This window comes from Ursus arctos, unplaced genomic scaffold, assembly GCF_023065955.2.
Source record: "Ursus arctos isolate Adak ecotype North America unplaced genomic scaffold, UrsArc2.0 scaffold_1, whole genome shotgun sequence".
NCBI classification, from domain to species: Eukaryota; Metazoa; Chordata; class Mammalia; order Carnivora; family Ursidae; genus Ursus; species Ursus arctos.
In genome coordinates, this window is record NW_026622763.1 from 74,756,913 (window position 1) to 74,782,218 (window position 25,306).

At 43.9% G+C, this 25,306-nt stretch overlaps 2 protein-coding genes across 2 annotated transcripts in view; one reads left to right on the plus strand and one right to left on the minus strand.

Annotated features, from left to right (window-relative positions):
* The window catches only part of SATB2 (SATB homeobox 2), a 181,496-nt gene extending 162,361 nt beyond the window's left edge, over window positions 1-19,135 (minus strand). The window contains exons 1-2 of the mRNA XM_057303763.1: window positions 19,070-19,135; window positions 14,483-14,710 (exon numbers count right to left, since the gene is read on the minus strand). Coding sequence (XP_057159746.1) covers window positions 14,483-14,651 — 169 coding nt within the window. The 5' untranslated portion in view covers window positions 14,652-14,710; window positions 19,070-19,135. The remainder of the gene's footprint in view (window positions 1-14,482; window positions 14,711-19,069) is intronic.
* Window positions 17,056-20,047, plus strand: LOC130544416 (uncharacterized). Its single transcript, XM_057316056.1, has 4 exons — window positions 17,056-17,233; window positions 17,353-17,717; window positions 17,941-18,896; window positions 19,088-20,047. Exons 1-3 carry the CDS (start codon window positions 17,056-17,058, stop codon window positions 18,691-18,693), a joined length of 1,296 nt encoding a protein of 431 aa, XP_057172039.1. The 3' UTR covers window positions 18,694-18,896; window positions 19,088-20,047.
* The last annotated feature ends 5,259 nt before the right edge of the window (window positions 20,048-25,306 follow it).

The window sequence follows — 25,306 nt, forward strand, 5'->3', positions numbered from 1 at the left end:
CGTGGCAGGGGATCAAAAATATCCGGGGCCAAGGGAGCCATCCACAGGTGGACTGGAGTTCCTCCAGGCTCCCCTAAACTGCTCCGCTTTCCAAAGTTTCTCTCTGACCCTTTTTTGCGAACAAAGATTCTCTGAAGGATTAATTCATTTGTCTTTGCTGCTGGTTTTCTAAGTCTTACTGAAGAGGAAGCAAGAGCTGACAGAGGTGAGGCAACCTGTGTTGTTCAAACCAGGAGGAACACAGTTAATCCTACAGTGATGAAGAAGGCAAAATTTGCTTAATAATTACTCTAAGGGCATATTAAGGCATATATGCAGAAATTTTATTTCACGTTCATCCGTGACCCAGTTATTTGTAACTCAAGGGTAAATCTCCAAATAGAGTTTCAACAATAAAGCTCCTTGATGCCTCTCTCCCTTCAGGGAAGTGGGGTGGGGAGGTAAGATTATCAAGAAATACTTTATTCTCAGAACCCTGTCTAGTAAAACCAGACACTACCTTGCAGCCCCTGAGGCAGATCTTAACTTTGGAAGATAAGAACAAAAATAGGCCAGGGGTGGGGCAGCCGCAGGAACTCTAGTCCTCTCCTACTTACCACCCTAAAGGCTCAAACTGAGCTTAAAGTGGTAGGGAAAGGAGATGGGTTCTGGTCTTCCAGGCCTGTCTCCAGACTGAGAGATCACAATTCAACCTGAAGTCAGATCTGAAGGCTGCAGGATAAACTCGTCTCTCAATACTCCTCATTTATAGAAATGTGGTAGCAGGATCAAGTTGGCCAGGCAGTTTGCAAAACAGGATTTCACAGGCACACAGGAGGCACAGTGTGGCTACTTATCTAAACAAAAAAGCCTGAGCTACACCTGGGAACTGGGCCATAGCAAGCCTGACCCACGGAACTAAATACCCTGATGTCAGGAATGTCCAGTTAGAGTGAATGAGAGGCCGGCCTTTTCCTTCTCCAACATGGGCTGGACTTAGATAAGTCTTCTTCACTCCCTCACTCCCCGCTCCACCCCTGAGCCTGACTTACAGCAATTCCAAAATAAATGTTGGTGCAGTTTAACAAAATGCTAATTCTAGCTGGACATTAATAACCACCATTAATGGGCAATGGTTCTGGCTTTCCCCTATTACTTCGGAGCTCAACTTGTCACATCACTGTAGCCCACTGCACTGCGTGCACCATCAGCACACAAGAGAAGCTTTCTAAGAAACAATCCACACGAGTGGACTTCAGAGCTCGCTCCACGCTCTCCAGGGGAAGTACGCCAGACCACAGGGCTGCGTGCGACCACTGTTGACAGAGACTGCTGGTTTATCACCAGGAAGGCATCGCAGTCTGTTGCTGCAAGACTCAAGTGGCCAGCAGCACTGTGCTCTGTGACTGAACACATCCTAAAACCCTGGGCGTCTGATCCACAGTCCTATCGATGCTGCACTGAAGGACTGCAACATCTTTTCTAAATCAGACCCATAAAAATGTTTACTGATGCCAAAATTTTTTTAATTTTTTTAAAGAAAAAAGTAGAGCATGTAAGTTTGATTATCACAGAGGAGTTCAAACATGACGTATCCCTTAGTTCAAAACTGAGTTTTTGAGGTTCTTTTCACAGTGGGTTATAAATGCATATATTAAGTCTTGAGACTCAATGGCTTATTAAAATAACTATACCATAATTCATTAATGCTAAGATTTCTGTCCGTTATGGAAAATTTCAAAGAGGTCTCTGAAAAGATAATTTTTCAGACAGTATTTAAGTGGAGATGTATGTACTGCTCCCCTCATTCTCATTATCCTCTTTGGAAAAGCTATTTGCAACTTATAGTCCCAAAAGTCAGGAAAAGAGTCAATAAAAATTGTCTTTATACTAACATTTGTTTTATCATCTCAGGTTTTGAGCTTTGCCTAAATGTTATTCTATCTAATTTAACAATTAAAATAAAAAATCCTTGATTGATTTCTCCAGTGTAGTGTTAAGGAAAGGTTAACTGTACTGAGGTTCACTAGCAAGAAATTAATAAAGGAATCAAGCACTCGGCTCTCAATAAGACAAGACTACCCAGATTTCTAGTGGGAATATTTCATAGCACAAGCATGTTTTCTTTGGGGAGTTTAACTCACCAAAATTATTAAAAATTGAGATCAAACACTGGTGCAAAGCCCCAAAGGAAATCATACTAGAGTGGAGAGATTTTTATCAAATAAAAACCTGAAAAGGTGAAGTTTTTATAGTAAAAAATAAAAGGCTTTCTCCTTACAAAAGGAAATCCTACTCTCTAGGGATAAAACAGCAAAAACATGTAGGGATGTCTAATAGATGTGTAAAAATCATCACTGTGAAGTGAATGCAGATTTCACAAAGCCAAGCTTAGACAGGCAGCCATCACCACTAAAAGCCACTCTCATTCTTGTACCCAACAAATGCCTCCACGAATAGGTAACAGCAAGCAAGCCCTTGAAAGGGCTGACACTAGGAGAAGAAAAAGAAAAGAACAAGGAGAGAGCAAGAAAGTCAAAATCATAGTGTGTATTCTGCAGTTCCCTAAGGGTACACCGAGATCTCTGGATTGCAATACATAAGATATTATTATTGTGACTGAGATGAAGTTAATAAAACCCACCATACAGACTGGGGAAACTCAGGTCCCCACTGATGAAATACTTCCCAGAAAAGATATTTTAAGTATATATGTACCTGTGCAATTTACAGCAATTACTTAAATCAGAAAAAGAGAACAGAGAAAGCTCATATATTATTTTTTCACTTTATAATTTTAAGACATCCCCTTTGTAATGTATATAATTTCCAAGAGAGAATATTAACTTTAATATTAAAAAAAAACTAAAGAGATCACTTAAGCTACAGCATATAAATTCACTGAAAATCTTATATTCATCCTTAATGTTATCCGAAGGATACCATCGAACCATAGGAGGAAAGTTATTCCGCTTTTAACTATCTCTGAAAAGTATCACCAAAGCCTAAAGTGATTTATTTGAGGGTGGGGGGAGGGTGGAAGAAAGAAGGATGATAAATCTTCATCGGAAAGATAATACGAGTTTCTACCTTCATTAAAGCAAAAGACCCTGAAAGAATACTGCACCTTTTTAAATCTGGGGTGATCCCAGATATGAAACGTCTCAATCTCAAAGATTCCACTTCTAGATTCCCTGGGATTCCTTGTTTCTTTAACTCTCAAATAACTTCTGAGCCACAAAATCAAGCATATTGATGTACTCTCACCCCCAAAGGGCCAATTTCAAAACAGATCTAATCTCACAAGCTCAACACAAAATAACAGAAAAGACAAGTCTCAGACTCTTTTTCAAACTCCGCATTCAAGGAGAAAGGCGTTCCCTTTGGGGTGAACTGAGGTTTAGATGTGTGGGTTAGCTCCAGTGTGGCCACGGTGCCTCACCCCTGGGGAGAGCGGCCACTTCCTCTTCGCACATCGCTGCCGCAACTACATAGAGATGATGAAAGAAACTATACCTCACAGTTTTCATGAACATAAACGCATCTCTTTATTTTGTTAACAGAAGTAGGATCGACAAAGTGATGTGTTTTCAAAGAGCAAGCCTGTGTTTATTATATATCTGAGAGGCTGGCGGCAAGAAAGACGATTTCGTGAGTTATATCAAAGGCAGAAGAGAGCTGCACCTCAGAGGCTCTCCTTGGGTAAAGAGAACTGTCTCCCTCAAACTTGCTTTCAAGCTATACATCAATCTTCAATATAATTATGTTTGACAGAATATAAGCTCTTGGCAGTTAACTTGTTTACAATAAATGTTTAGTTTGGGTACATGGACTGTATTTCAGTTTTATAAATATCAAACACAAACCTACAACAGTCCCATTATGGGGCTGAGAATTATTCTGCTATAAATCTTTTTATTGGGGGGCCAAGGGAATTACTTTGCAGCTTGTTTTCCACTAACCACTTGGAACAGTGTGAAAAGAGGTACATTTATACTCTGACCCTGTGCTAATTGGAATTCTATACATTTCCATGGGAGAGCATGCAGCATGAATCCCTAACACACAGGTCGCCTCCCCCCACTGACGGTTTTGCCATGGTGGCAAAAAAATACACATGCAACAAAATGGTTCTTACCAAAGTCACGGCATTTTCGTATGGCTCTTATTCTCCTCAAAGTCTCTTGGGAACTAATGGCCATTTGTGACAGCGTTGACAGGCCTTCAGTAGTAAGCTCTAGTTTTGGGGGGTTTATAAGTTAGCTACAAAAATGTGCTTAAGGCTCAAACTTACTATATGAACGGGCCTATAAATAGAGTGAGTTTTGCTGAATGTTACCTGGAGATTCATTTGAGAAGGAAAAAAAAATCGGGATCACCTTGGTTACTCTTGTAAAGTACCTTTACTTGGGTCTTAAACGTGTATACCTTACTTTCAGAGAATAATGTGCTCCTCTTACACGCCCTCAATAATAAAGGGTGTTAGTCTTCAAACACCACACCTGCCACATCTATAGCACAAAATCCTGTCTGAACGGAGCCTTGGAAGCTGAATGCTGCACAAAGCTTCCGGAGTACCCTGGCTTAGCCCCACTCTACTCCATGAGCACTGTTCCCCCGGCATGCACCTTCACTAGCGCTCGAAATGCCTCTGGTTTTCAGAGGATGACAATTATCATTGCAGGGTTGGTTTCCTCACTTGTTTTTAATTTCACAATTACCTTGTAATCAGATCCCTACATAATATTTCAACCCTAACATAGTATTAACGTACAGAAAAGATCGTTTTTAATTTTCCAAAATACTTACTACGGGGGTATTCTGCCACTTTATTATTTAACAGTGAGATTCCAATTTCTTTCCCTCTGGTCAATGTTATAATTTCAGGTGACATAAAATGAAGAATTTTTTTGTCTCTCACCTTCTAAGAAAGAAGATAAGAAACTGATTTATAAGTCTCAAGGATCATCAAATTTGATTTTATTTAAAATTTTACCACATGAGTTTCATACATGAGAGAGAGAGAAGAAAAATATTTTCATTGCATTATCAGCCTCACAGGTCTTGTTAATATCAAAAGCACTAGTTTACAATGTGAACTAATGGAAAATTGTTAAACTCACCTAAAATAATCAATCCTCTTTTTTTCTTAATTTAAATAAGCCTTTTAAAGACCTTGACTATTTAACTGCTATTTACTTGGGGAAGGGGCAACATGGAGAAGGTGACTGTACAAAAAAAAAAAAAAAACAACAAAAAAACCTTTTTTTAACTGTACAACAAAAATTCCCTCCAAGGCAAAAAGACATTATGCCAAGTTCCACCCAGAATTAACGTTTAGGTTTAAACTATAAAGTCCAAAAAAAACGGAACCACTAATAGACCCTTAAAGCTCATGGCACTCGTCACCGCTGTTAGGTTATGTAAATGTTAAAACTCAAAAACCCTTTGCTGACAAAAGTATTTTAATGAAGGTGCTATTAAGTAGACTTTCTGAACTGATTTAAAAAAAAAAAAGAGGCCTTTGAGCTGTTTGATATAAATTCCACTCTAAAGGGGATTACGCTTGGGACAATTGGATTATGAGACCTCCACAAGTAAGGGTTTACTGCCTATCTTACTCCTTTCACTTTACCATCCTCAGAAAGATTTTTAAATATTAAATCCAAGAAAATTCTTAGCTTCAGATCAAAGAAATATTCTCCTCTAACTCTGTCAACGGAGTCCAACTTTGGGGTCCAAATGTTCTGATGGTCAACATTACTTGTAGCTTTAGTATCCCCACTATGAGCAGGGGTTAACTCCATTGTCTGGCTAACCCCACTGTCGTCATCAAAGTTGCCAGGAGCTCACAGGTTCTATGAATAGAGTAAGAGATATAGCCCAGAGTGAAAGAAAACTAGCCACTGATTTTGGCTGCCGCCGGCCAGCTCACGCCAAGTTGCTGAAAGCTCCACTCTGGGGAATGAGGCCTGGAGGCTCAGCACTGTGAAGGATTATGGATTTAATAATCGCCCCAATGGCTTCCAGTGGAGGCCAGAGCCTAGGCATCTCAAGTGACAGTCTCTGTGACCTGAGTGAATGTCAGTGATGTGCACATGTGGAAACTCAGGGTCCCCCCAACCCCATTGTGTTCCGAAAAGAAATAAGGGCGCTCATGATTCACCTTCAACTCTCTCTCTCCCCTTCATCCTGGTTATGACTTGCAGAGGAGAAAGGACAGCAGGCCCAGGGATCACACCTTACCTTGCCTAGGGAGAGCTTTGTAGTAAGAGAAATATTCGTCACTTTTGTCTTCCCTTTACACAGGTTTAAAAAAAAAAAAAAAAAAAAAAAAAGAGGAGGTAATTATACCTCAGGTAGAATTTAAGAAATTTGATTTCCTTTCTCAAACATCGTATCAAGACAGAATCAATGAGTACTTTTTAATTGTCTCCTGAGCAACCACCTCCCAGGGGCTCCTCTCCCAACTTCCCAGGGAGGATCAAGAACCAAATGGTCTCTCCCCAAAACAGATTTTAGCTAATAAACACAACAAAGTAAGTGAAAAGCATTTCAGTTATTCTGCATCCTCTCCAAGACTAAAAATTTGTACATTGTGTGACAGGTCCACCTCATTTTTCTTAATGATGTTTTTATTATTCTTTCACTCAATTAAAGCAGAAATGGATATTGCATCTTCTGACTGTATAATTGTTATTGTAATCTGTTTTCGATCACTGCTTGGGAAATAGGTCCAAAACAACATAAACTCTCCACTGCCTCAGAAGGCAAGTCATTTTCTTTTACTATGACACTTAAAGAGACATTTATCATGCTGCTCTGTTAGCATCTTTGGATTATGATAAAAGAAAGTTCTTGTTCTGTTAACCAAAAAACTATAATGTTTTGAAAACACTGCCATTTAAGGAGTTTTGATATGAATGCTTTTTCCTAATAAGCTATCAATTTTGCCTTTCCTTATACATATAAAGAACTGGAACAAATGCAATGAAAATATGCAATTTTAATATAGGGAATAATCAAGAAATTTGAAAATCAATCATATTCAGTCATAAAAGAACTGATACACTAGCTTTCCAGCCAAATATAAAAACAACTTAAAAAATTGTTTTAAAGAAAGAAAATGATATCTCTGCTGAACATGATGAAATTAAAATTGTTTCTATGAAAAATGCAAATCACCTCTGTCAGATCTTAGTGCTTTGGAAAACATTTGCTCTAACTAGAGTCTCTATTAATTTTTTTTTTCCATATCTGTGCAAATCTTCAACAAATAAAGTCACTGAGCTGCTGGGTACATTTCAGTAACTGTGCAACCATCAGTGGGCACCAAACAGTTACTGTGGTGTGAAATGCATACTTTTTTATAAGTGGTAGCTTGCAGTGTTTCCCCTGAACTTTTTAATCTCTGTTGTTATGTTAAATGCTATCATTTAATAACCCACCGTGCTAAGACAGAAAACTCCATTCCAACGGTAAGACAACTAGTTAAGGAAAGATCCAAATTTGCCTTATATCGTGAGCAACTAAAATGGAAATCTACTTCTCCCAGAGTTTTACTGTCCTAATGTGTCATAACCACAAATAAAGAACATTCTTACCACAATACGGCTGCCATAATTTGCTGATAACTTTTTTGCAAGGTTCAAATTCTTAAAATTTCTACTAATACTCTTTTCTTCATTTTAAGCATTTGCCAAACTAGTAACTATAATATTCACTAGTTTATTTTTAAAGTTTTAAAGGTACACACATCAATGAAAAATGGAAAAAATACATCCCATAAAGCCCATTGCCATAATTATATATCTAAGGCACATTGATTCCATATTAGGTCATTTTTACCTAGTTCTTAAAAAATATGTAATGAGTAAAATTTTGCAAATGGGAAGAAAAAGATACAAGTTGTAGAAGACCATTTCTGATTTGGCCTTTCACTTCATTATACTGGTTTTGCCACAATTTTAAAATCACTGGCTATTAAACAGCAAAACAATTCTGCTAATTGAAAACAAAAAAATACATAGAGTTCCATCTTTTGAAAACTCCAGCAGGGAACATTTTTATATAAACACTGTGTAGCATGAGGTGCTTGTAGGGTTTGTTTCATGTAAAAGAAGAAAATAAATGTTTGGCTGATCACTGACAATAAGGGAACCAATGTGACTTCAGAAAATGGAAAAGAACACACTATAGAGGCTATGCCTGTGCTTTTTTGGAAATCTGTAAGTACTCAACTGGCTTTTGTTTTAACTCATACCTCAATTCCACTCAGGGCCGTCTACTTGGACTTTGAAATATCTATCACATTACCCGTAAGTAGTAGGATGATGAATCCTTTGTATATAAAAATCCATTTTTAACACATAGACATTTTCAAACCTCTATTGCACTTTAAAATAAAAGGAATTCACAACTCTCTTTACTGGCACCCTAAATTAATGCTAGAGAGTAGTGGCGATTGGAAGTGAGAAAGGCCCCATATAATCAAAGTCAGTAGAGGGAAATCACTCATTTTAAAATCACTATAAAGAAAAGAATGGAAGCTAAAAGGCAGACTCTCTTCATTTTTCGAGCTAAGCACAAAGGTCTTCTACTTGAAACCATTTTCACTTTTCTTTCTTTCTTTCTTTCTTTCTTTCTTTCTTTCTTTCTTTCTTTCTTTCAAAATAATGAGTTAAAATGTATGGGTTAGATCCAATATTTCACTGCTGTTCTTATTCTTGGGGGGGGGGGGGGGGCGAGACCGTGCTGCCAAAGCTTCTGAAAAGAGTTTGGGCTGCTAATTTTCCGTTCACAAAATCTAAATTCCCCTTATGCATCTCACACAACTCATGAAATAATATGAAACAGTATTATATCACTGCAAATTGAGACATTTTTATCAAAATAAAGAGCGATGATGCCAACATTTCATTTGTCATTTCCCACTTGTCACTTTTCACTGACAAACTGTTACACATACAACTTTTGTCAAATGCTCCATCTTTAAATATGTTCCAAAATGCCATTGTACCTCAGCATTCATATAAGGATGATAGCAAAAAGTACTCTTATCACACATTAGTTACATAGGTTTTTAAAAAAGCCTACTTATTAGATAAAAGAATATAAAGGACTTTTTGTTAATTTACACGCTACGTAGGATAAAGCTTGGCTTTCTGAAATAAAATAAATTATTAACATATTTATGTACCTAATGTGAGATTATTAGTTATAAGAAACTTTTTTAAAGGTGAAGATACCATTTTTATCTCAACAGAAACCTAAACACTCTAAAAAGACCTAAAAAGATAATACAATTTGGAATTCATCTAGTCCTGTTAATGTCTTTTTTTATATATGCATACGGAGTCTCTATGCTGAATTCTCTTTTTAAAAAAGAAAAATAAAGGTTTTAAACTATTAAAGTAGACCACCAAACCTGACTGCTTACCAGATATACCAAATAATTACCCTGTCTTGCCTGGAATAAAACTGATTTCCATATTCTTAAAATAACTCAAATTCATATTCCTAGATCTTTAATAAATGACAATAAGTCTGTTTATATATACATAAATATAATAATATATATACAAGATATATATATATATATATACACACACACACACATACACACAAGACTGATTCTACTAGTCACAACCCCCTGGGAAAGGATTATATTGCTTATTTTCTACAGGGGTTAAAAAACAGATGCCTTAAGGGACATCTATGTAGCTCCAACACACATACACACACATTTCATTGCAGATGATCTTGAATATATAATGGTCAGTGGGTTTCTGTTGATGGAACACAAGGCTTCCAAAATTACTTGAAACATCAAATTATGCTTAGGACTTTGAGGGGCGGATACCCTATGTTCTGTTTAATGTGTATGTTCCATTGCATATATTTTTTTAACCAAGTATATCTTTATTTTAATAACAGGCCAAGGACTAAAAACACTTTAGAGAAGGGCTATTTTTCTACCTCAGCAAAACTACAGAGGAATGCTAGATTGTTGGATGACCCCAAAGCCTAAGTTCATTCTATTTAAAAGATCCTAAACCCTTAAAAGAAAAAAAAAAAAAAAGTTGAATGTAAAAGGGAAATACAATCTTTTCTCTTTTGAAATAATAACATGAGGCCTCCCTACAAGCATAATGGGGTTCATCCTTGACTAAAATAAATTTAATGACTTTTTGTCATTTTACCCAGGTTGATAATATGGTTCTAAATTTCCAAGTATTTTCTACATTTTAATATGTCAATATCTATACTCTTTCATATCTGCACTCCTTTCAAAAAGTAAAATGTCTCCCTATAATTGCTAATATGGTGACTGCACCTGACCTGAACCGCCTTTCTTTTAATCTAAAAGGAAATGTTCCACATGTAGACAATTAAACTAACTGTTGTTGTAGACAATGTTCAGCTCTAAATGAGGCCCTGCCCAACAATCGTGATCACATTTGCTTTCCTATTTGAATACATCAGTGTGTATTGCATAATGATTTTTTCCCCTTGTAACAAGACAGTTATGTTCTTCAAAGGGCTCCCTATTAGCAAGAAGAATAGGCATACTTTGGGTCAACTAGTTTATAAGATAACTTTAACAGGCAATTTCTCAACAAAATTAAATCATTATTTTAAAAACAAATTCTTTTCCAAAAAAAAAAGCAAACTTTTTTTCAAAAACAGCAAATATCCCTAAAACATATTCCCAGTGTTCAAACATTTTCCCCTAAAATCTAGAACATTTAACACCAAAAAATTATCAAAATTCACAGGAAAATGAAAAATATCAAAAAGATTTCTGATGTTTAATGCCTCCTATCAGCAAATACACCATCTGGTATACTCAAGCGCTGTTCATTCAGTTTAAATAAAGCTGTCTGAAAGTTCTTCTTTAAGCCAAACATTTAAAAATGAAAATGCTTGTGTTAACAATGAATGAGGCACAATAATTTATTGCTATTAAAGCACAACTGGCCAGCGCCTTTCAGCAGTCCAGGAGGAAAGCAGAACGCCTTGCTTCCTCTGGAAACTTGACTGGCATCACTTTCATTTTATGCTGTACGTTTCGTGGCTGAAGCATTACACACAGCAGAACATTTTAGGTACTTATGTTAATGGTGGTAAAAAGGATCATCTGATACTTATTTTCGTCATCCTTAATAATCTTTTTCTAAATCTTCAAGTAGATCTGTAAGTTTTAATCAACAATTTCACAAATATAAATTTCCCCACCATTAATCATCCTTTTTCAAAATCCTTATGGAGTGAATTACTAGCTGAGAGGGGACGCCAATTCTAGTAAGTGAATGTTACCCAGCAGGGATATAAAGCTGTCAACACCACGGTGCTCTTGCTTGCTCTAAACTCTCTCCCAGCCTTCATATGTTTTTTAAAGAGATATTAGCCTTTTTTTTTTCCTGGGGACATTCTATAAGGGCTGACTGTCATACACATCTGAGCACTTATTTTATTACATACATGCTTTAAAACATACTATTCAGATATGAACAAAAACATCCTAGAAAGTGTTGTGAAGACACAGCAAAACTGATCTACTTTCTAATAGTCTTCTAAAGCTAACCACATTGTAAACAGCACACTAACTTTTAAGTCCCCTATTAAAATGCAACCTTGAAGACTGTGATAGCGTATCTACCACCTCAACTAGTTAAATCCAGACACTAAAATTATTTCTCTTTTTTTAACAAACACATTCTCATCAAAAAACATACCAAACTGTCTCTCTCTAAAAATGTGGAAGCATGGCAACAGAATTTACTGTTGCAACCAATGCATTCAGAAATATTTATTCACCTCACTGTTTATCAAAAATAGTAAGATAAATTGCCATGTTATTGAGCAGCCAATTAACTTAATGATCTCCCCCTGTTTTTAGGGGGAAAGCTTTTAAGAAAGAGAATCACTAAAGATTAACAAATACATCCTCCCAAATTTTGAGCTCTATTTTTAAAACATTATTATAACCATCTTTACAACACTGACAAGATTATAATAAATCTGAAAATGGCAATAAATGATAGTTATAAATATTTCGTAGCTGTCTATGCTTATTATATTGCTTCATGAAGAAAATTTAAACAAAGGAAGGTAAGGTGAGAGAAATATAATCTATTTTATATTTACTCTATGTTCCAAAAAGTCTTTAAATTACAAAGAACTGCTAACTAGAAATGTATTTTAAACATTCTTTTTAAATTTAAAATGTGTATTTTTTAAAAGGCTTTGCTTTTTCTCCAATCTATACACATGATTAAAAGTTACAAAGAAATGAAATTATCACCATCTCAATGTACATTAGGAAACTATATAAACTTAAACCCCAAAACCAACATTAACATTCAACGAAAACTTTACACTGTTAAAATTTTATGTTCTAAGTTGTTATATTTTAAAGTTTTCTAAATTAAAATCTTTCCAAATAATCTATTATGCTATATAGAGCAAAATCTTTCTTGAAAAATTTTTTTTAAACCCACCATATGTAAACTCTTTTAACCACTTTACTATATACGTAGTACTTACTGAGACAAACTAATGACATCTATTTTCAGTTTGGAAAGCAACTAATAAGACCTTTGATATTACTAAATAAAAGCTCAGAAAAGATGACTGAAGCAGCTTGTTGAAACAAATCCATTATTCTTCCTGAAGACTTAATTCTGCTTTATATCAAATTTATAATAAATGGTCAAATGTAAATTACAGTCTCGGAAAATAAGAAATGCAACCACTATTTTACACAAAAGGTATCCCTGGTCAAGGAAATTGATATGCTCTAGGAAAAAAAAAAAAAAACCACTTGTTTTAAGGAATCACAATTGTTAACAATTACGTTCTAAAATGTTTAGAGACTTCTTTCAATTTAGTGAATTTTAGTAGGTCTTCAGAAAGAAACCAAAATTTCAAGTCCAAATTTTTTTCTGTGTGCATAAGGCCACTTTGAGAACACATCTCCTAAGGACTGCCCAGTTTTTCAATCAATAGTATCAGCACTTATATCATCTTACACTTGCTTTTATCACATTCACTATATATTTTTCTTTCTTATATGCATACACTAAAGATGTTACAAGAAGTTCTGAAATTAACTGTTCTAGTCTTAAGATAACATAAATAAACACCACTTTTAAAAAGTGGGTCGCAGAACTATCAAGTTTTCTTTTGCTTTATTAAAGTATATCTTAAAGTCCATAAAATAAAAGATACCTAACCCTCAATGTATAGCCAAATAATTTTTTAAAGCTTTAAAAATGGTGAGAACTAGTGCTTCTCAAGGGAGATGATTAATGTAAGGAACTAAGGCAAACCATCCTGAATGTCTACCATGAAGAAATAATAATAGCAAACCAAGTAAAAATAGAAACGTGTTATTTTATAAAATGTCTGTTTTAACTCTTTAAAAGGGCATGGACATTTAGACTTAAGTCTTTACTTTGAAATACATACTATGGCTATTTAGAACATGGGGTTGGAGCTTATCATTAAGTTTTGCCACAGTTTTGCATCATTTCAGGCAGGCTAATATAAAGAATTATGTTAAATAAGCTACTGCTGAAAATATTAGGGGAAAAAACCTGTAGAAGCAAAAAAAGATTTAAACTAATGGTTGCTCTCAAACACAAAAAACCTGCATGCCACGTTGAATTGTGCATTTTATATGTAGAAAACAACTAAGTAAATGGCATAAGCCTCAAAATTTTTAATAATGTTTACATTTCTTGTGTATCTTTATTTTGTAAAATTTTTTTCCTAATCACTTTAAAAGAAAGTGGTGTTTAAGTAGTAAAATCTACAAAAGCTTTTCTTTAAATAATATTAAATTCTTGGAAAGGTAAACAGCATGTAGCCATTAAAACAACTCTGCTATTTTTACCTGTTGTCTATGATTTATAACAAAGTTAAAAATGCATATGACTTTAAACTTTATAGAAAAACGGTGACCTTAAAGCCTCTAAGGGCCTGACAGATTCATAATGATTCTTTATTTCCCACTTGAAATGTGTCAGGATATATTCCCAGTTGTTACTAATTTATCTCGAAGCACTGTCCTAACTACAAAGTAACACCAACACTCTTGCTCCTGAGCATTAAAAACTAGTCCACAAAAGCGATCGCACCTAAACTTCATCTCTACAACAGATACTCTGAGGCAAAGCAAAAGAGTTAAATCACTAAAAAGCTCTCTAGGAAAATCTAGAAACAGTTAGCTGGCTGTGACATAAACCTGCCAACACCTCAGCACACAGTGGCAAAGTGCCCAAAAAATGCCACCCTCTGGGTAAACCACTTTCTTGTTTTAACTCTAGATGAAGCTACCAGTTGCAGATGAGAGGCGACGGGGGCATTATTTGGCAACCTGGAATTCACTTCCTGTAATCCTACACCGCGACAGCGCCTAATCAACCTGAACCCTGACACCCGGGCCATTATCGCCGGGCCGCGGGGCTGCGCGCGCCTCCCCGCTCCGGGCTGTTACCTCCCACGGCCTTGGCCACGGCGCCGTTGGGCCTCCCGCGGGCTCCCATGGGGCTGCCGTTCTGCTCCAGCCGGGCCACCTTCACCGGGGGAGGCCCCTTGACGTCGGGGCTGCCGCTCCGCCGGTCGGGGCTGTCCCGCAGACACGGGCTCTCGCTCCGCCGCTCCATGCTGCTCCGACTCGGAGACAAAGTTCCCACCGGCAGGTCGCAATAAAACGCGCAGGGACCTAGGGAGGGGGCGGGGGGGAGGGAAGGGGGAGGGAAAAAAAAAGAGGGAAAACCGCTCACACACGTGATAGACGTTCAGGCCAGTGGCAGAGCGCTGCACCACAGCCACACAAACTTCCTCCCACGCTGCCTGAGGGGCCCGAGCCGGGAAGCGGGTCCCCACCTTACACTAGGCGGCCCAAAGGAAGCTCGAGGTGCTGCGGCACTGCCCAGTCGCTCTCCAGGAGTTAGCTCTCGGCGACGATTATCAGGCCAGCGCCCAGGGGCGCCCAGAAGTGGCCCATTCATTGGGACAGGGTTGGCATAAGCCGTTCTCGGATGAGACAGCCTCGCCATGTGGGGGTCAGGGTTGCGGAAGAAGTGAACTTCATAAAAAGACATCTCACCCACTCGAGGAGGGGGTGGGGGATGTACACAAGTCCATAAGAAACCGAATTAACCACATGATGAATGTGCTGTGAATGGCGGGGCAGGAGCCAAAGGCCTGGCATAAGGACTCCTTGAATCCCCGCTTTTACCTTTACCGAGCAAGTCTTGAGGCACAAACACACTTTGCACAAAACCAACCCCAATTCCACATTAATGAGCATCCAAAAACATTTAGAGGTATTCATCAGAACACTCTCCAGAACAACCTTCATCACAATGGCGGGGGCTACAATCATTATTTTGGAACGTTCTTACGTTCTTCCGATCCTAAGTGATTTTTTAAAAGCTCTTCAGCATAAAACACAAAAGCAAAAAGCATTTAAATTATTAGGTTAAGGAGCAACCTTCATCAACCCCAATTTAAAAAATTCTCCAAAAAGTTTTCCTCTGGGTCTCTTGGCTGACAGCGCGCTCCTCAAGGAACCCGCAGATCTCGGCACCCCTGGATTTTTGGGGGGCGGCGGAAGAGGAGGAAACACCTGATGAAACGGCACTCACATTGTCACTGACATCCCCGAGAAGCAGGAGCCCGGCACAACAAAGTGCGCTAGGAATCCTCGCGGGTGCTCTCGCCGTGGGAGAAGCCGCGTGTCAAGGAGACAAGGTGGGGGTGGCAGAGAGGAGGTGAGAGGAGAGATGCGAGAGATGCACAGACCGAGCGGGAGGGCTGCGGGCTAAGGTTCCGCCCGCACTCCCTCGGCTGCGCTGTCCAAGAGGGCGAGAGCTGCCGGGAGGGAACTTAGCCGGACCCGGGGCTTCCCCGAACTCCCGAGCTTGGAAGTGGGAGTCCTAGCCCTGCGTACTTACTGCTCACGGTCTGTCTGTAACTTGGCTGGCTGAGGCTCTGTCCATGGAGCAAAAGTAGAGAATCCAGGGTGGAAAGTTTCTGGTGCTTTGCCTTGCAGTGTTCTCCTAGTCTTCTTTCCTCTTTACTCCTTCCCCTTTTCCTCTTTCCCAGGTCCTAACGTTTAAGGTCCTGGGTCAGGGTGTCTTCTACTGCAGAGATGGTTGTTATGATGATGATGATGGGGGGGGGGATAGGGGGAGGAGGAGGAGAGGGAAAGGAGGGTTCCTCCAAAGGGGCACCCGAGCGAGCGGGGGAGGAGACGGCGGAGGAGGGGAAAAGAGAGAAGGAGGCTGAAAAAGCCTTTTCACACCTTCGGGAAGGAGACCCGTTCTGGAGAGAAAGGGCTGAGGACTGGGAGGAGGCGGAGGCGGGCCGGTGCTGCCGCTTCGCAGGTCTGCTAGTTCGCGAGGAGGCGCGGCTGGAGCCTTAGGGCCGGTGTCACCGAGAGCCGTGAAGGCGCAGGGACCCGGGACCGCGCGCGGGAGGAAACGCGGCGGCCGCCCAAGCTGTCACCTCCAGCCTCTCCCCTCTCGGCCGCCGCCGCCAGCAGCCGGAGCCGGACTCACTGACAAGCCGCAGAGAGAGATACACTGAGAGGGAGATGATTATTAGTTGCGTTGAGTCATCAGGCAAAGTGAGTCCTTTTGGGTTGTCCTCGGTTTCCGATTTCTCCCCCTCCCCCTTTCCGTCCCCAGATCTAGCGCCTTCAAAATAATAATTTGGGGTGGGGGTAGGGGAAGTCTCTGCGTTATTTCGGGATGGGGGCTGGGGGGGAAAGATCTAAACCCAAGCCAGACTGGTCCACCGCAATGAAGGAGGAGAGTGGGGGGCGGGGAGGAGGGCTGGGGAGGTTGCGGGGGGAGGGGGGCCCCGCCTGGCAGGAAATTAAACATCAATCAATCAATCGCTGTGAGCCCTGCGACCCAAACAGCGGCGGGGCTGAGGAGGAGGCAGAGGGACTGGCGAGGGGCGGGTGGGAGGCAGGGAGGAAGGTGGAGGAGGAAGGGGAGAGTCGGCTGTAGCAGAGCTGTGTGGCGAGGACCGCGCGCGTCGGGCGGCGGAGGACCGATGGCAGAGAACCGAGTGCCGCGCGAGGCGGTGGCCGAGGCCGGCGGGTGGTTGCGCCCTGGTGCAGGCGGGCGCTGGGGCTCGGGTCTGGTCCTCCTCCTCGTGGCGGGTCCAGGGCGCGGCTGCCTCGCCCAGCCCCAAGGCGCACTCGTCCCGGCGCGGAGGCGGCGGCGACAAGGCAGGCGCTGGTTGCCTCGTTTCCCGGCGGAGGCGCAGACCGACGCGCAGTAGGCAACCGCGGCTGCCTCGGCTCCGGGTTCTGCTAACTGCGCCGAGTACTTTCGACTTTGGAGATAGGAGGGCTATCGCCTCCCCCACCCACCGCCTCCGCCCACCACCCACCGCCTCCGCCCCTCCGAGCAACTTTTCCCGATGCCTGTGAGCTCCCCCTTCGCGCGGAGCCGGCCGGCCGGGCCCGCCGCACCTCAGCACGCGCGGGGAAGGCCGCTTCTCCCTCAGAGCCGGCGCGGCCGTGGGTCCAGAACAATAGCCCGGGTGTCCTGAGTGGCAGGAGTACCAGCACTGCCCGCCGGGCTGCGAGTGGGACAGGAAAGGGGGCTGCGTGGGGGACGCAGGGCGGGGGGCATCCCTGGATGACGTCCCTGGAGCGCTCGCAGCGCCGGCGACATCTCGAACAGCTCAGCCCGGGCCTCCTGGAGGCCGTGACGCGGAGGCAGTGAGGGCGGTGGGGCTGCCGGTCCTCCAGCTGCGGGTCTGGGACTCCTGGGACCCGAAGCGGCTCAGGCACGAGGCTTCGATTACGGGCAGAGTGTGCGGTGAGGACCCGGTCTCCTCGTCCCGGGGGAGGCCGCGCGGGGGCGTCCACAGCAGGTCCCGCGAAGGTGTAACTGAGCCACAAACTTTTGCCGACTCCCGCGGCCGCAGCCGCCCGCAGCCCGACTCCAGCCGCGGTGCTCATTTAAGGTGGCGCAAGCCCTAGCGGAGCAGGCCGAGCTCGGGCCCCGCTTTTGTCCCTTAGGTCCCGCTTGGGCGCGGGACCTCCTTAAAGAAAAGCACGTGGGCAGGGGCCGCGGCCCCCGCAAGACGCCTGGGGTGCCGGCTTACACTCGTGGTCCCGACCTGTGGCGGGAAAATGAGGACGCGTCCCCGCTCTCCTCGAGGCCGGTGAAGCCCCTCTTCTGGCGGCACCTCCAGTCCCTACCGCGCACCTTGTGTCTCCTTCCTAAACCCCCAGACCCGGAGAACTCCCCACCATCTCTCTGCCAGAGCCGCCGGTCCCCCTTAAGAAGTATTGGTTGTACGGCGGCGCCAGAGGGCCAAACTAAATTCGGTTTTGGGAAACGCGCTTCGGGGGTAATTCTGGAAATCTTGGGCCGGTGCACAGACAGCGGGAAGCCGCGTCAGCCTAGTGTGCCCCGAGGTAGGCCGCCGTCTACTCGCCGCACCTACCCGGTGGGTGGCGTGCGCGCAGCCATCCCCTCAAAAGCAGAGGCCTGGGAGGAGAGGGAGCCTCTGGAAGAGAAAGGGTCCCAGAAACTAAACCTGCCCCGGCCTAAGTCTCAACGCCCAGTTCCCGGAGAACCCCGCACCCAGGCGCCGCCCACCAAGTTCCAAAGGAGCCCGAGGCGACCCAGGAGGCGGTCGGAGGCCAGCGAAGAAAGGAAGAGAGCTAGATAGTAAACCTTCAGGAAGCCACCCTGGGAATTTTAGGCAGCATTTTCTTTTCCCTGTTTTTTATTTCCCCAAACCCCAACTCCCCCACCTCCCTGAATGAACGGGTTAGAGAAAATGCACAATTCGAAGTCTGTAAGAACAAAGTGGCTCAAGTAAACCAACTCGTGGTGGTAGCTAAAAGGGTTTTGGCTGCAAAGAAACAAACTGTAAGTTTGATCAACAAACTTTTTTTTTAATCTGTACTTTCACGTCGGAATGGGAAGGGGGGTTTGCAAAAAGCAACTACCACTGTCAAAGTTTGAGCCCGTTTTCAAAATGGGGAGTGGCGCAATTCTTATAAATATCTTAACAACGATAATAATGCTATTTCTTTCCTTACCTTGGTGTTGAACTGCAGAATCCTCCTCCGGATCAGTGTCCAGGAACTTAGAAGAAATGATGATATTAGGACTTCAGTACTTCTGGAAAAAAAAAATGCAAATGGTTTAGCCAGGATCTTTCCTGTCTGATTCGTCACTATTATTATATCTGATGATGCGAATGGTTGGAGCGATTCAATCTTAAGTCATTAATGAGCTATTTTATAAACACTACTGTCTGAAGATCTTCATTTACATTTTGCGAAGGATCACTTCGCTAACCTCACATGCTTATGTCAACAGCATGATTATGGGACTTCAGTCACACTCTTATAAACAACACAGCGGTATTGTTAATGGGTTAATATTTTATAAAGTGTAAATATTTTATTATGTTTTGAAGGGAACTATTGATTCTAAATTATTAAACCCCTGAGAAGGGTGACTTAAATAAAGTATACAATTAAGTACAATTAAATGTACATTGTGGCTAGTTTGTTTTCAGACTCTGGACCCTTTTAAATTAATTGATTTTCTCATTATTAGAATTTCTTCTTGTCCGTTTTTGATAGTGAACAAAATTATCATTTTGGGCAAAAGAACTCAAAATATATAAAGGTGCATTTAGCATAAAAGAAAATATCGGAAACTATGAGTTATTACCAGAAATGTATTTTGAGTATTTCCAGATTTATATTTAGAAACACATTTTACAAATTTCTTTCGATTTAAAAAAGGAGAATTCTAGAAAGTTTTGTGATATATGCCCGGTGTGGTTTTTTTTTTTCCCCTTGAGTTTTGTCCCTAATAAAGGCCTTTTCTGTTTCAAATTACATAAGCTTTTTACTGCACGATTTTTGTATTGACCTTATTTCAACTGAAGTAAGCGATTATTTTCACCATGTTTAATTTTGACAATAAGAAATTTTAAATAGCATTTTTATCTTTTGCTAAGATTTTCTAGTTTTTTAAAACAGCAAATAAATTATGATTCAAAAGTTTTGTTTGGTTTCGTTTTATATTCCTCAAGTGGTTATTTCCAAACATTTTTAAAACAAAATCACACTCAAGAAAAGAATTGGTTTTAATTACTTTTGTTTTTTTAATAATTTGATCCAAAACCCATTTTTGTACAGATAGTTTGCTCCAGTGCTCAAAGCATAAAGTTAACGTTGGGGGACATTTTTATCCCTCAACTTGCTTCTCACTGACGTTTCTGTCGGGAATCTACTAAGACTTTTTTTCCCCTCTCCTCCCCACCCCCAATTTTTTTCATATGTCATTTAGTCAAAGGTCGCCTGTCTTTCACAATCACACTGAGATTTGTTATTTTTAAAAATCAACGGATCTTTATGCGCTGGACTTAAATATACATGTTTTTGCTTATTTTCATGTTCTCCCCCTTTTTTCTCTATCTCTTGTCAGGCCCTTCTTCTTTTATGGCCTGCACTTTTAATGGCAGCATTTCTTGATTTCTCTCCTCTGGACACCGAGGTTTCTACTGCGCTAGCTCTTGACTGTGGCCAACCTTCCTACCCCAATGACCGCGCAGGACGGCCTAGGCCCGACTGCCCCGGCGTAGGGTACCTGGTGCCCGGCGTAGAATGCCGTCTGTAGCCGGGCCACCCACCCACCCAGCTGAGGGCCCAGCATCCATCACCAGGCTTCCTTGATTTCAAATCTGGTCGCCCAGGCAAGGAGGCCCTTACGGCGGTGTGCTGCCTCTTAGAGAACACGGGAAAGTTGTGCCGCGTTTTCCCTCCACTCTCTCACACACAAGAAAAACTCTACGGGAATTGCCGGCGTCGAAAGCCTTCTATGGCTCCTAGGAACCCACGCAGGCCTGCCTCTCCCCCTCTCCGCGCCCCCCCCTCCCCAACCCAGGGCTTGCTCTGCTGGGGGCGAGAGGAGGGCGGGAGGGAATCGTTTCTCTCAAATGAAGCCCACACCAATTCTGAAGCCAATTTCCGCCGCGGACTGTCCGGGGAGAGTTAGGCGACCAACATTTTCACGGACCGCATAACTGCCCCAGGCTTGGATTGGAAATTGGATGTGCCAAGGGGACTGGGGCCCGGGGCCAGAACGCCCCGAGGGGGACGCGCCTAGAAGGCAGATCAACTAGGGTGGGCTCGAGCCCTTTCCCAGACTGCTCCGGGGCGTCTGGGGACTGACCAGAGCGCAGGGGGCGGGGGACACTTACTTCGTTATCCGCACGCCTTCCTCGTTGGCATCAGAGCCGGACAAATCCCAACCCGCGCCAGGCAAAGATAAATTACTCCTGGCTCCCCCAGCAGCTCTGGGGCCTGGGCGGGGGCGGAGCGGTGAGCAAGCCGTCGGGCCGCCTAAGGTAGGGGTGGTGAAGGTCCTGCTCCCATCCTCAAATGAAAGAGCCCCCGCGGCCCCGACGGAGAGATGATTCCCGGGGAGACGACTGATTGGGGATGCGTGGCGGGCAACTAGTTTGTGTTAGATGGTGAGCTGAACACCCAGGAGGTCGGTGGGTCCGAAATCAGGGGAACAGACAATGCAGACGCCCAGAGGGAGGGAGGGGACACGCGAAAGTTGGCCCAGGAGCTGCCTTAGGCGACGACTGGGAGCTTTGTGTACTGGGGTACCAAATATAGGAGATGGGAGAAGGCATCGGGGGTGGGCGCTGCCTGCCCTGAGTAAGGAAAGCAAGGGGACATGATTTGAAGGTAAGGGAGACTTTGGTTGAAGATGTGGATGTGCTTTCTCCGCGGCCGCGTCCTGGGAAGCCCAGGAAGGCGGAGGGCCTGCGGGCTCCGAGCACAACTCCGAAGACACATGACAACGCCCCCAGGCTCTTGGATCCTTTCACTCTTTTTCAGTCTAGAGCTTAATAGCTGGATCTCCTGCAGCATGGCAGGGAAAGAATGACTGCCCTGCTAAACTAGTTTTTTAAAAAAATAGAAATCGACTTTAAACGACCAGTAACAAGGCTATCGGGGACAGAAAACGAAACGCCAAAGGAGCTGTCGCTGTCTCCCCGCCCCCACCCCGGGGCGGCCGGGTTTAAGCCCGGAGTCCCGTTCCCAACCCGCTGCGTTTTCTGTCTGGAAACACCGAGCAAGGAGGACGGGGTCCGTCCTATCTCTAATCCCGAGGCCCAAGGTAGCGGAGAAGAAACCCGCGACCTCGACTCATCCTTACGGCCCCGTCGCCTCGGAGCCCGGGACACTGCCCGGGTCCCTGCCCGGGTCCCAGGCCGGAGATAAGGCGTCCTCTCCCTACAGCGCCACCGCGTGGGCTGCGACCGAAACCTGCGGCGCCTGTTCAGTCTGCTGCGTCCCGGAGCCGGCCCTTCCGCGTCGCCTCAAATCCTCGGGTTAAGGATGCGGCGGGGGATGGGCAGGTCCCCGGCCCGGGTCTCAACCGGACCACCCTACACAAAAACCTGCCCGGCAAGCAAAACCTCGGCGGCATCCCAACCCCTTGTAATGAAAAGCATACCTGGAAAGTCCAGGCCACGGCGCCCCACCCGTGCCCTAAACTACAGGCAGCGCAGCCTGAGTGCTGAAATTCGCGCCCACCCGTAGCAAGGGCGAGCGGGCGCAGGAAGCCGGGTCCGAGGCAGCCCAAGCTCCAGCAGCTCCGGGAGCGTTTAGCGACCCTGGGCCCGCGCTCGTCTAGAACTGCGCGGGAGAGAGCGAGAAAGCCTGCTGCGAGACCCAAGGTGCCAAGCACTTACTGGGACCGAGGACGAAGCGAGTAGTCGGTCTATTTGGCGGTCCAAACCCTTCTGGAGGGGCGAGGAATCTAGAGGGTTTCCTGGGCTGGTGACTTGCCTGTTCTCTCCGTCTCACGAAGCCCCACAGAAACTCTCTTAGTCCGTCAAGGCTTGACCCCCGGGTTAACTCCCGGGTGTCTGTGACAACGGTGTTCTGGGGCTCGGTTCTTCCCTCCCCCTCCGTGCCTTGCCTCGCGGCCCCCGGCGAAATCCAGCTGAGCTAAGCATCACCTCGAGCTGCCCCAGCGCTACGTCGGATTTGAGAGCCCCCGTGTCGGGCTCAGAGGACTTCAGTGGGTAGGCTGGGGCTTATTTTTAATAAATTCAACTGTTCACACGCGCGCACGCACACACACACACATTTTGGGACTGTCAGCTATTGAAAGGGACAACGACCCAGAAAGGTGTAAATTCACCTGGTGCCTACCCAATTACAAAACTCCTAGCCCCACACAAAACAGAAGTGAGCCCTGGAGGCCTGAGCGGTCACGCCTGGCGGCCGCCACCCTCTCCCAGGACGCCAGCCTAGCGGCTAGAACAAGCGCGCTCTCGCCGGGGCCGCAGGGGCCAGTGCCCAGCCGTACCCGCGGCGGAGCAGCTCCGCCAGCGCGCTGAGTTCTGGTGCCCATTGTGCGCCTGGCCTGCTCACCCACACCCTCATCATTGCCTGTGACCTGTTCGCTTCTAAATTCTAATACCCGTAGGCCACGCGGAGTTATCTCCAAGCGTGCCAGGCCCAGCACTCGTGCCAAGTGGCTCACCTCAGCTCGCTGCGCCTGCCTTTGCCCCGGGTGCCAAGTGCCGGGCGAGAGGCGGCGGGTCAGGACGCGGACGCCGTCTGCTCACCTCCAGGAGCCGACAGTGGGTGCCTGCGGCGTCGCTGGTCCAGCCCTGGGGCTGATTTAAATAACTAATAAGCTCAGAGAAATTTTACGAGGGGAACTTTTCCTTTTAGTATCAATAAAGCCTAGTAATTGGGTTCGTTGGTTACCTAAGCTCGAGTTTCCTAGTCTGTCTCTCTCTCTCTCCTCTCTCTCTTTCATTCAAAAGCAACGTTTAAAAAAAAAAAAAAAAACGGCAACTATGTGTGCGTTTGTGTGGGGTGTGCAAGTGTGAGTATGTGGAAGAAGTTGTTTGTTTCAAAAGTCCTTCTTCGCCTGGAGAACAATCGTCATTGTCGCTCTGTGGTGAAGAGTTTTGAAAGGTGAACTGTTATTATTTCAGAAGAAAAAAATGTTGATAATTCAAGTCTCACAACACAAGTATAAAACAAGGGAGGGAGGTTTCTAAAGATTTTTCCCTTTGGATGTGACAAAGACATTTGCAATGCTTCCCTAATAGTCTGCATTTTAATTAACTTTTACTACATTTTGACTTCAACTCCTGGATGGTAGTGGTATCTGCTGTTTTCAGTAAAGACTTCTATACCATCATGCACTCTAAATTTTTGTTTAAATTTCCTAATCTTTTTGAAAGCTTGTTCTTAGTCATAAAGAATTTTTCCACCTGGGAACCATGCCTCAATTTAAAAATATAAAAGACCTTTCATGTATAACAACTGCAAATAGCCCATTCGTTTGTGTCCACGGAGTTGTTGGCACCTATACAAAATCTCAAAAATCTGAAGGCAATCTAAGCATGTTTCTCTCCAATCATATATATATATGATATATATATATATATATATATGTTTTTACTTGCTGTATGGAAGTAAAAAAATCTTTTAAAAGACTTTTTTCAAAAAGCATTATGCTAAAATTTAACTGAACTCAAATTCCCTACCAGATACAACATAACTAGTGCCTGCCAACGTCAGCCTAACGAAATGAAGAGTCTTTCTGAATCAGATTACTGTTGGGGTCAGAAGCTAGTCAATGAAAAGCAATGAGAATTCAGGTTTGCAAACCATGGAGGGTGGAGGAGGCAGCTCCCCAAGTTCCCAGGAACACACCCAAACCTGTACGTGTGTATCTTCAGTGTTTACATATTATGGAGAACTTCTCCTTTTCACTTTTAGTTAGAAAACCGATGAGCTCCCCTTCGTTCGTCTTGTTTTCGGCTCGAGGGTCGCTTTCTGCCAGGTAACTTCCGGAGGCCCAGAATTATTCGGGGATAAACCCAGTCCTTTGCATATTCCGGGCAGAGAAGGGTGTCTTGCGGGCCCTTCCTAGCGCCGCCACTTCCCCAAGCTCTCCTCCGCACCCGCGGGCTGATGGTACCAGAGCGCCTGACCCTCATCCAGCTTCTTGAGATCGCGCCACGGTGTCGGCACTTGGCTGAAGAGGGAATGAACCTTGAGCTACGAGTGTATACGCCCCGTTTCCCGCTTTCCCAGAGGGTTATAGACAACTTCCCTTCCCATTTGTTCCGGCTGAGCTCTTGTTCCCACCCATCCTCTCCAGTCTTGCCATCACCAGGCTCGTAGCGCCCCACCATAGTGGCTACGTGCTAAGGGCACTCATCCCGGCAGCCCCTTGTCCCCCACGCTGACCAAGTTCAGGGAGGACGT